This window comes from Mandrillus leucophaeus, unplaced genomic scaffold, assembly GCF_000951045.1.
Source record: "Mandrillus leucophaeus isolate KB7577 unplaced genomic scaffold, Mleu.le_1.0 Scaffold213, whole genome shotgun sequence".
Lineage (NCBI taxonomy): Eukaryota > Metazoa > Chordata > Mammalia > Primates > Cercopithecidae > Mandrillus > Mandrillus leucophaeus.
In genome coordinates this window covers 1955087-1967132 of record NW_012102177.1, presented here as the reverse complement: position 1 = coordinate 1967132, position 12046 = coordinate 1955087, and the positions used below count along the sequence as shown (strand labels likewise).

The 12046-nt window shown below is 44.1% G+C and overlaps 1 protein-coding gene and 1 pseudogene across 2 annotated transcripts in view; one reads left to right on the top strand and one right to left on the bottom strand.

The window, feature by feature from the left end:
• Positions 1–12046, bottom strand: part of UGGT1 (UDP-glucose glycoprotein glucosyltransferase 1) — a 108125-nt gene that overhangs the window by 54444 nt on the left and 41635 nt on the right. For both annotated transcript variants that reach the window (XM_011980501.1, XM_011980500.1), the window contains exons 14-16: positions 10300–10419; positions 8623–8708; positions 4323–4458 (exon numbers count right to left, since the gene is read on the bottom strand). In XM_011980501.1, coding sequence (XP_011835891.1) covers positions 4323–4458; positions 8623–8708; positions 10300–10419 — 342 coding nt within the window. The remainder of the gene's footprint in view (positions 1–4322; positions 4459–8622; positions 8709–10299; positions 10420–12046) is intronic.
• LOC105540010 lies at positions 2592–3453 on the top strand (annotated as a pseudogene).

Sequence of the window (12046 nt, the reverse complement as noted above, 5' to 3'; positions counted from 1 at the left end):
AGAGAAATAGAGAAATCTGAACACTTAAAAGTAGTCATTGAAATAAAAACTATGTCCATGATGTTTAGCAGGGATGAGGAAAGGGAGAGGGGAGAGACGGAGAAATCGAAATCGACACGAATATTATTTATTGGAATTTTTTTTTTTTTTTTTTTTTGAGACAGAGTTTCACTCATCACTCAGGCTGGAGCGCAGTGGCACGATCTTGGCTCACTGCAACCTCCGCCTCCCGGGTTCAAGAGACTCTCCAGCCTCAGCCTCCCAAGTAGCTGGGATTACAGGTGCCTGCCACCATCTGGCTAATTTTTGTTTTGTTTTGTTGTTTGAGATGGAGTCTCACTCCGTTGCCCAGGCTGGAGTGCAGTGGCGCTATCTCGGCTCACTGTAGTCTCTGCCTCCTGGGTTCATGCCATTCTCCTGCCTCAGTCTCCCCAGTAGCTGGGACTACAGGCATCCGCCACCACCACGCCCATTTAATTTTTTTTATTTTTAGTAGAGATTGGGTTTCACCGTGTTAAAGCCAGGATGGTCTGATCTCTTATCTCCTGATCTCGTGATGCGCCCGCCTTGGCCTCCCAAAGTGCCGGGATTACAGGCGTGAGCCATCGCGCCCGGCCCAATTTTTGTATTTTTAGTAAAGATGAGGTTTCCCCATGTTGGCCAGGCTGGTCTTGAACTCTTGACCTCAAGTGATCCACCCACCTCAGCCTCCCAAAGTGCTGGAATTACAGGCATGAGCCACCAGGCATGGCCAATTTTTGTATTTTTAGTAGAGACGGGGTTTCACCATACTGACCAGGCTAGTCTTGAACTTCTGACCTTGTGATCCGCCCTCCTCAGCCTCCCAAAGTGCTGGGATTATAGGCGTGAGCCACCGTGCCCGGCTGGAATCAGCTCAGTCATGTTAAGTCTCAAACGAAAAAATACGTTAAGAAAAATCTAAATAGGCCAGGCAGGCATGGTGGCTCACACCTGTAATCCCAGCACTTTGGGAGGGTGAGGAGGGTCAATCACTTGAGGTCAGGAGCTCGAGAACAGCTTGGCCAACATGTTGAAACCCTACTAAAAATACAAAAATTAGCCTGCCGTGGTAGTGCACGCCTGTAATTCCAGCTACTCAGGAGGCTGCGGCAGGCGAATCCCTTAAACCCAGGAGGCAGAGGTTGCTGTGGGCCAAGATCACACAACCTCACTCCAGCCTAGATGATGGAGAGAGACTGTCTCAAAAAAAAAAAAAAAAAAAAAAGAGAGAGAAAGAGAAATAGAGAAATCTGAACACTTAAAAGTAGTCATTGAAATAAAAACTATGTCCATGATGTTTAGCAGGGATGAGGAAAGGGAGAGGGGAGAGACGGAGAAATCGAAATCGACACGAATATTATTTATTGGAATTTTTTTTTTTTTTTTTTTTTGAGACAGAGTTTCACTCATCACTCAGGCTGGAGCGCAGTGGCACGATCTTGGCTCACTGCAACCTCCGCCTCCCGGGTTCAAGAGACTCTCCAGCCTCAGCCTCCCAAGTAGCTGGGATTACAGGTGCCTGCCACCATCTGGCTAATTTTTGTTTTGTTTTGTTGTTTGAGATGGAGTCTCACTCCGTTGCCCAGGCTGGAGTGCAGTGGCGCTATCTCGGCTCACTGTAGTCTCTGCCTCCTGGGTTCATGCCATTCTCCTGCCTCAGTCTCCCCAGTAGCTGGGACTACAGGCATCCGCCACCACCACGCCCATTTAATTTTTTTTATTTTTAGTAGAGATTGGGTTTCACCGTGTTAAAGCCAGGATGGTCTGATCTCTTATCTCCTGATCTCGTGATGCGCCCGCCTTGGCCTCCCAAAGTGCCGGGATTACAGGCGTGAGCCATCGCGCCCGGCCCAATTTTTGTATTTTTAGTAAAGATGAGGTTTCCCCATGTTGGCCAGGCTGGTCTTGAACTCTTGACCTCAAGTGATCCACCCACCTCAGCCTCCCAAAGTGCTGGAATTACAGGCATGAGCCACCAGGCATGGCCAATTTTTGTATTTTTAGTAGAGACAGGGTGTCACCATGTTGGCCAGGCTGGTCTCAAACTCCTGACCTCAGGTGATCTGCCTCCCTCGGCCTCCCAAAGTGCTGGGATTACAGGTGTGAGCCACTGCGCCCGGCCTGAACTGTTTTTACAGTGAGCAGTATTACTTCACTTCTGAAATAAAAAAACAGCAGCCAAGCACCAGTGGCTCACACCGAAAATCCCATCACTTTGGGAGGCCAAGGCAGTAAGATTGCTTAAGCTCAGGAATTCGAGGCCAGCCTGGCAAACACAGTGAGATATCATCCCCAGCAAAAATTAAAAACCACAACAACAAAATTAGCTGGGTATGGTGATGCGTGCCCGTAGTCTCAGCTATTCCAGCAAGCTGAGGCGGCAGGATCACCTAGGGCCGGGAGTGAGCCCTGACTGCGCTGCCGTACTCCAGCCTGGCCAACAGTGAGATCCTGTCTCTACAACAACCCTTTTAATAGAATAAAATAAACAGCGGGTGGTGGGTGTAGCTGGTCCTGTTGTGCTGTGGCTCTGCACAGCCTGCAGTCTCAGGCCACAGGACCCAAAAGACATGGAGCCCGGCTTCAGTGGTCACGCTGCCATTTAGGAGGGCTGGTTCCATGAGACCTGCAGCCTGAGGCCCAAGGAAGCCTTGTTCCTACAGATGGAGCAGCTGCTCCACTGCCAGCACTCACGCGTCCAGGACATCCTTGTTTCCCACAGCAAGACCCACAGCAGTGTGCTGGTGTTGGATGGCATCATCCCCTGCATGGACAGGGGTAAGTTCTCTACTAGATGAGAATCAACCTGCCACTCTGCAACCACCCCATCCCACAAAAGGTGCTGATCATCGGGGACAGAGACAGCATCCTGCACAAGGTGGTGAAGCACCCCTCTGTGGAGTCTGTGGTCCAATGACAGGCTGAAGAGGATGGTATTCAGGTCTCTTAAGAAATTCCTGCCGGGTATGGCCATTGGCTCCTCTAGCGCTAAGCTGACCCTGCATATGGGTGACAATTTTGATTTCATGAAACAGAACCAGGATGCCTTCAATATGATCACTGACTCCTGGGATCCATGAAAGCCTCTTCAAGGAATCCTATTACCACTCATGAAGATGGCCCTCAATGAGGACAGCATTCTCTGCTGCCAGGGCAAGGACCAGTGGCTGCACCTGGACCTCATCAAGGAGACACGGTGGTTCTGCCAGTTACTCTTCCCCATGGTGGCACACGCCTACTGCACTGTACCCACCTATCCCAGCAGCCAGACTGGCTTCATGCTCTGCAGCAAAAACCTGAGCACCAACTTCCAGAAGCCCAAGCAACAAGTGACACGGCAGCAGGTGGAGCAGGTGCAGCTGCTCAGACGTGTACAGTGCTGCCTTCGTACCGCCCCCATTTGTCTGCAAGTCCCTGAATAATGTGAGCTGAGCCCAGGCGCCACAGCGGATGCCACCCGGGACCTGAGATCTGGGAGCCTCCAGGGTGCCTGGGCCCCTTCAGTCCTAGGCCAGATCCCCTGCTGACTGTCACCTGCCAACCAAGTGTTACACGCCTCAGAATAATGCCCAGCCTTCCCTGCTGAGTGCTGGACTGTTTCTGTGTCTGTCTCTGTGTGGCATTCGGCCTCCAAGCCTATACCAGCGGCACACAGTACCATCTCTCTGTCTTCTGCGGCCCCCTCAATCAAACACATGTACTTATAACAATAAAAAATAGAGGAATGAATGAATAAATCAAAACTTTAAAAAGCAGAGTTAAAATACTTATTCTCTGGGCATGGTGGTGCACAGCCAGCCGTAATCCCACGTATTTGAGACTGACATGGGAGGATCCCTTAAGCCCAGGAGTTTGAGACCGGCCTGAGCAACATCACAAGACCTGGTCTCAAAAAGTACATAAATAAATAAAATGTTAAGGTAGCCGTTGTGGAAGATATATTAAAACAAACAAACAAAAGCAAACCTTAGGCACAAAGTGAATAAAATAACAAAGTATAAAATACTTACTACTCTGAGTGACTTCTTCTGAACCCATTTCATTCTCCACAGCCCTGCTGCTACCTTCCCCATGACTTCTCATGGAGATCACTGCAACAGCTCATCAACTGGCATCCCTGCCACTTTGCTTTGCCCTTCCTCAGATCCATCCCCACACACTGCAGCAGACATGACTTTGAAATTCAGGATCCGCCCCTGAGCTCTAGATGCCGCAGCTATCCAGCCTACAATGGCCACACGTTGCTATTAAGAGTAAGTTGGATCTGAAAAAATTATTTGCCATTCTGAACAAAAACGTACTTGTGTCAGAGTCTGGAAGGCATGATAATCGTCCACCTCTCGGGCAACATAATTATACGCTCTAAGAACAGCCACTCCAGCATCTTGCATCCCATCAACATCTTCAGAGTCATTAACCACAAAGATAAAACCAATTCTGGAGGGGAAGGGAAAAGAAGAAAAAGAAACATGTCAAATAATGCAAACGGCTAAAAAGCATGACATCCTTGCACCCTTCTCATACATTATAGCTAACAGAGGAAAACCCTTTGAGAGAAAAGCACAGTTCACAGCCCACTCCACTCTAACATGATTGGCAAAGGTATACATACACGATTTACAAAGTTTTTTTTTTTTTCAGATGGAGTTTCACTCTTGTTGCCCAGGCTGGAGTGCAATGGTGCAATCTCAGCTCACTGCAACCTCCATCTCCCAGGTTCAAGCGATTCTCCTGCCTCAGCCTCCCAAGTAGCTGGGATTACAGGCCACTACTCCCGGCTAATTTTTTGTATTTTTAGTAGAGACGGGGTTTCACCATGTTGGCCAGGCTGGTGTCGAACTCCTGACCTCAGGTGATCCATCAGCCTTGGACTCCCAAAGTGCTAGGATTACAGGCATAAGCCACCACCCGGCCACTTACAAAGTATTAATAAAAAAGCAGGCTTTCAAATGTGGCTTAGGCCTTTTTACTCTTAAAGCAAGCCATTTCCACGTCATGAAAATATTGCTTTCACTGACATGAAGAGTGTTGCTATAGTTTTAAGAAAATTTTTTCTGCTTTTAAACAAAAATTAGAAGAAACAAAAATTTTCACACTTTCAAAGTAAACAGAAGGGGGGGGATTGTGACATTTAGCACATGCAGTATGAGAATTATTGGTAAAAGAAAAGCCGAAAAAGGTTTACAACTGTCCCACGACAAAAAGCAATAATCAAGGTTAACGTTTACCAGATTTTACATTTTAAAATAAAGGAATTAACCACAGACATACCATTATATATCTATAGATGGGCTGGCAAAAAAGACATCGCACTGACCATACTGGGGCAAAGGCAGTTCAATGGACAAAGAATCATCTTTGCAATAAATGGTGCTGAACAACTGGACATGCACATACAAATTAATCAGTCTAGACACAGACTTTATATCTTTCACAAAAATTCAAAGTGGATCACAGGTCTAAATGTAAAACACAAAAACTAAAATTCCTAGACGACAGCAGAGAAGAAAATTTAGGTGGTATGGAGCTTGGCAATGATTTTAGATCCAAAAGCACAATCCATGAAAGACAACATCTGGTTAATTTGGACTTCACTAAAATTAAAAATGTCTGCCCTGTGAAAGATATTATTAACAGAATGAAAGGACAAACCATAGAGTGGCAGAAAATCCTTGCAAAACCACCATCTGATAGAGGACAGGTAAACAAAATATGCAACTCTTCTTGTTTGTTTTTCAACAGGTTCTTGCTCTGTTGCCAAGGCCAGAGTGCAGTGGTACGATCAGCTCACTGCAGCCTCAAACCTCTGGGCTCAAACAATCCTCCACTTCAGCCTCCCAAGTAGCTGGGACTACAGGTGTGTGCCACCACACATGGCTACTCTTTCTTAAGTCTTTGTAGAGATGGAGGTCTCCCCATGTTGCCCACAGTGATCTCAAATTGTGGCCTCAAGCGATCCTCCCACTTTGGCCTCCCAAAGTCCTGGGATTATAGGCGTGAGCCATTGCACCCGGCCTACAAAGAACGCTTAAAACTCAACAATAAGAAAACAACCAAAGTTTTAGAAACAGACAAAAGGGCAGGGGAAAAAAAAAAAAGGACAAAAGATCTGAACAGACACTTCACCAAACAAGATATACAGACAGATGATAAATATAAGTAGATCTTGAGCATCATATATCATTAGGGAACAGCAAATTAAACTACAACGACATACCACCACACACCTATCAGAATGACCAAAATCCTAAATGCTGGCAAAACCAAATGCTTGCAAGGCTGTGGAGCACGGCAAATTAAACTACAATGACATACCACCACACACCTATCAGAATGACCAAAATCCTAAATACTGGCAAAACCAAATGCTTGCAAGGCTGTGGAGCAACAGGATCTCTCATTCACTGCTGGTGGAAATGCAAAATGGTGCCACTACTTTGGAACACAGTTCGTCAGTTTCTTACAAAACTAAGCATGCTCTTAACACAATAGAGCAATCACGCTCCTCGGTATTTACCCAAAGAAGCTGAAGACATGTCCACACAAATACCTGCGCCCAGATGTTTACAGCAGGTTTATTCATAACCGCCAAAACTTGTAGGCAACCAAGGTATCTTTCAATTAAGTGAATAGATAAATAAATGGGGGACATCCATATAATGACTATTATCCAGTGATAAAAAGAAATGAGCTATCAAGCCATGAGAAGACACAGAGGAAGAAGCTTAAATGCACATTGCTCAGTGAAAGACACCAATCTGAATAGGCTACATGCCGTATGATTGCAACCTAGAACGTTCTGGAAAATGCAAAACTATGAAGACAGTAAAAAGACCAGTAGTTGCCAAAGACTTAGGGGAAGGGAGGAAGAGATAAACAACCGAAGCACAGGAGATTTTTAGGGCAGTGAAACTAATCTGTATTAAACTGTATTGTAATATGAATACTTGACATCATACATTTGTGTCATCAACACAAATAACAAATCTTAATGTAAACTACAGAGTTTAGTTAATAATAATGTATCAATATTTAGTAGTCAACTTGCAGGACCACATGAGCTCCTACAAAGAAGGAAAGAGGAGCCTGCACACCCGGCTCTCTCCAGCTATTCACAATCTCTCAGGTGCCTAGGAGTTCAAGTGTCTTCTTCGCATCTGCCTTTGCAATCTGAAGACCACATGCCCTCTTCTCATTCCTCAACTCAAGAAATACTGTGTTAGTGCCAACTGTCGACCACGACCCAACTTCTTCTGTGTTCTTATATTCCTCTTTTAATCAAAACATAGCTCTGGTTGTGATCCAGTAATAGGTTCTTCCATCTAACCAGATGTATCATGCTTTATATGAAAAATGTCGGCCGGGCGCGGTGGCTCAAGCCTGTAATCCCAGCACTTTGGGAGGCCGAGACGGGCGGATCACGAGGTCAGGAGATCGAGACCATCCTGGCTAACACAGTGAAACCCCGTCTCTACTAAAAATACAAAAAAATTAGCCGGGCGTGGTGGCGGCGCCTGTAGTCCCAGCTACTCGGAGGCTGAGGCAGGAGAATCGCTTGAACCTGGGAGGCGGAAGTTGCAGTGAGCTGAGATTGCACCACTGAACTCCAGCCTGGTGACAGAGCCAGACTCCGCCTAAAAAAAAAAAAAAAAAAAAAAAGAAAAATGTCATCAAACTCAAAATATCTGCATTTCCAACTATCAGAACCCTCTGTTTTCCTCAAAGCCTATCTGAAATCCAGCTTCTCCATAAAGCTTTGTGCTTCCCAAATATCTCAATGATTTTTTTGTTTCTCTGAAATTCTAATGCACTTATAACTAACCAGTAGGATATAACCTAGCGGTTGATCACGTATCTCCCTAAAGGGTTTGAAAGCATACAGAGGATCTTTTCCAAGAAGGTAGAATAAGGCATATATATTTATAGCATTTAGCCCAGTAGTAATCATGGAACACATAGTAATATTTATTGAATAAAGAGTTGTTTTCTTATTTTCACATTTTCTAAGAATTAAAATTTCACCAACATGTAAAATTACCAGAATTATTCAGAATGTAGGTGAAAATACCTTAGCATTTATATGTAAAACCTTTAAAAAATAAAAAAATAAAAAATAAAAATAAACTGTTCTTAAAAGGACAGTGGAAATCCAATCATTCTGCACCCTGTTGGCAGGTCTGGCAACACAAGAGAAGTAACTGTTACTGTTCGCATCTACAAAAGGTTGTGTATATGTTTAGTCCTTGACAGGCTAACAAGTTATTGGCAATGCTCTGTACCTCTGCTGAAAGTGGAAATAGGTTTTGTGATGTGGACACTCACCTAGGAAAATTCCCTTCCATTGGGAAGCAAGCTGCAGCCAGAAACTACTTTTACATGGGCTATTTATTGATAATTCAATGGTGGTAAGCTTCTATTCATTGAGAAGCAAATTCTCAGTCCCAAAAGACACTGGCTTCATACTGACCAGAAGATAAAATTGCCATTAGTGATGTGCACTATTAATTATCCTACAACTCAGTAGCACCACACTTGCATTTAAAAATGACAAATAAAACCTCAGCTAAATTAGATATATCATCAAATCAATACCAGTGTTACCTTAGTGGTATATGATTACTAAGGAACATCTCGGCTATATTAATCAACTCTGCTGTGGTCTCATGTGCAGGATCAACTATGAAAACCTGTTGAAGAAAGGGAAAAGAACACATGAAATGACTTTTATTCGAGTATCCGTGGGCTGAGAAAAATGTTATGAGTCACTGTACATGAAGTCAACCTTTTTCGAGCTACGGTTGAACCACATAAAAGATGAATTATACAAACAGCAGCTACCTCCCTCTAAGTTCAAAACATGTGGTGCTGAAGGGCTAGGTGATTTTCTCACGGACTTAGGCTGATAACAAGGGAACTGTACTCCAGAGTGCTGATGCTGGTTCTTCTACTACACCAAACAAAAACCAAGTTTAGCAACTCTCTCACCTTAAAAAATGGAGCCTGCCTTTTTGTATATTCATTTCTGAGGATCTCTGAATTAAGAATTCACTTAGAACCTAATTCTTAGACCACAGTCACAGCTGTCAGGTAAGCACATAAACACGTATTAGGTGCTAAGCAACTCAGACATATTCTCTCACTTAATAAAGTTTAGGCATATGGTAAAACAGAACGAGATTTAAATTCTGACCAGAAAGGAAAGAAGTGGTTTCAAGAGACAGAAAAGTGGCCAGGTGTGGTGGCTCACACCTGTAATCCCAGCACTTTGGGAGGCCAAGGCAGGTGGATCACCTGAGTTCAGGAGTTTGAAACCAGCCCCGCCAATGTATTGAAACCCTGTCTCTACTAAAAATACAAAAATCAGCCAGGTGTGGTGGCATGTGCCTGTAATTCCTACTACTTGGGAGGTGAGGCAGGAGAATCGCTTGAACCTGGGGGGACAGAGGTTGCAGTGAGCCAAGATCCTGCCACTGCACTCCAGCCTGGGCAACAGAGCGAGACTCTTTCTGGGGAAAAAAAAAGAGAGAAGAAGAAAGGTAGAGAGGGCAATTTTCCCTGCAAGTTCTGAGGAGGCCAACCTTGGCACTAACCCTACCACTATCTCTTTCCCAGCTATGTGAGGGAAGGGGAAGAAATGAGAGGGAAAAAGTGGGCCAGTTAAGAACCCTCTTTCTCTCTCTCTAAAGCAGCGCAAGAAGGAATAACAAGTAGGAGTTGGCAAACAGCCTTACTTAAGAGAATAAATGAAACTGCTAAATTTTAGGGATTACGATATTAAAGAAAAACAGCAGCAATATGCACCTTCTTACGTAAAAAAAGAGCTATCTTAAAACTAATAAAACTGTATTGCTACGAACCTAAAACTGCTCTAAAAAATATAAAGTCTTAAAAACAAACACATCACTGAATGGTGTGAAGAGTATGAAAACTTACTCAATCTGGAAAAGCTGATTAGAAAAAATAAAAATTAAAAACTAAAAAGTGTTTTAAAATTAAAAACAAATTAAAAGACTAAAACAACAGTCTAAACCTTCATGTTAAAAATGAGCATTTCCCCACACTCTGAGGGGGGCTGTAACGCTCCTGTTACGTCCCACAGCCCCACAAGAGGCCAGTACACTACAAAGCCCTCCCAGTGTGAACAGGGAGAGTATTTGGTGGAGGGTGGGGGAGGAAGCAGCTAGTAAAGGCGAGACGTGACCATTCTACACGACAAAAAAAGAGGGACTAGGCCAAGAGAGAAACAGAATTCACAGGCAGACGATAAGAGTTACTTACCATATTATGTAAGTTTTTCCTGATCTGCCGAATAACACCAGGAAAGGTGGGTCGAAGCAACTCTTGTAAACTAGAAGGCCACGAATTATATCTGCTATCAACCTCCAGGTTGTTGACCCACTACAAAAAATAACACAACAGGATGTATGCACATTAGTCACCAGGTGTAAAATCTGCAATAACAACAATAAGACTTTGAATTATTTGAAGAAGAATCACATGAGACAAGACCATTTTCAAAGATAAAAAGATTGGGTGCAGTGCCTCACATCTGTAATCCTAGCACTTCGGAAGGACAAGACAGGAGGATCACTTGAGCCCAGGAGTTCGAGACCAGCCTGGGCAATATTATGAGACACCCATCTCTGCAAAAAAATATAAAAATTAGCCAGACATGGTGGCTGCTGTCCCAGCCACTCAGGAGGCTGAGGCAGGAGGATCACCTGAGCCCAAGGGGTTCGAGGCTGCAGTGAGCCATGATCGTGCCACTGCACTCCAGCCTGAACAACAGAGCAAGACCCTATCTCAGAAAAACAAACAAAAAAGATAAAAAGATTGAGTGGAAAAATGAGTGACTAAAAGACAAGCCACAGGATAGATAAAGACATTTGTAACCTACAAACCCAATAAAGGACTAATGTCAAGAATGAAGAAATACATAAAAATAAGAGGAAGAAGATATATATATATATATATATATTTTTTTTTTGAGATGAAGTCTCTCTCTGTTGACCAGGCTGGAGTGCAGTGGAACAATCTCGGCTCATTGCAACCTCCGCCTCCTAAGTTCAAGCGATTCTTGTGCCTCAGCCCCCCGAGTAGCTGGGATTACAGGCGCCCACCACCACACCCGGCGAATTTTTGTATTTTTAGTAGAGGCGGGGTTTCGCCATGTTGGCCAGGCTGGTCTCGAACTCCTGACCTCAAGTGATGTGCCCACCTTGGCCTCCCAAAGTGCTGGGATTACAGGTGTGAGCTACAGCACCCAGCCCTAAACTTTTTAAGAACAAAGGAAAAAAGAAAAAGTAAAAAAACAATTGGAAAAAAAAAATACGAATAAGAAATATATAGAGGAAACCCAAATGGGCAATAAACATAAGAAATGTGTACACCCTCAACTGTAATCTAGGAACCATGAGCTAAGACCTCAATGAAATTTCATACCTGCTAGACAAAAAAAGTGAAAGTCTGTCAAGATCCAAGAAGAGGAAAAGATACAGAGCAAAGAGAACTCTCATGAAATGCTGGTGTGTGGACAATCACTTCAGAGAACTGGATCTAATAAAGTTGAAGACTATATTAGTACTAATTTTTCTAAAATGAATGCAGTACTGCTGGGTGCAGTGGCTCATGCCTATAATCCCAGCACTTTGGGAGGCCAAGGCGGGCAGATCACAAGATCAAGAGATCGAGACCATCCTGGCCAACATGGTGAAAACCCGTCTCTACCAAAAATGCAAAACTTAGCTGGGCATCGTCATGTGCACCTGTAGTCCCAGCTACTCGGGAGGCTGAGGCAGGAGAATCGCTAGAACCTGGGAGGCGGAAGTTGCAGTGAGCTGAGATCACACCACTGAACTCCAGCCTGGCAACAGAGCAAGACTCCATCTAAAAATAACATAACATAACATAACATAACATAACATAACATAACATAACATAACATAACATAACACAACACAACATAACATAACAGCAGCACCACTAAGTAGTTCCAGGTATCTACCCCAAATAAATTCACATGTAT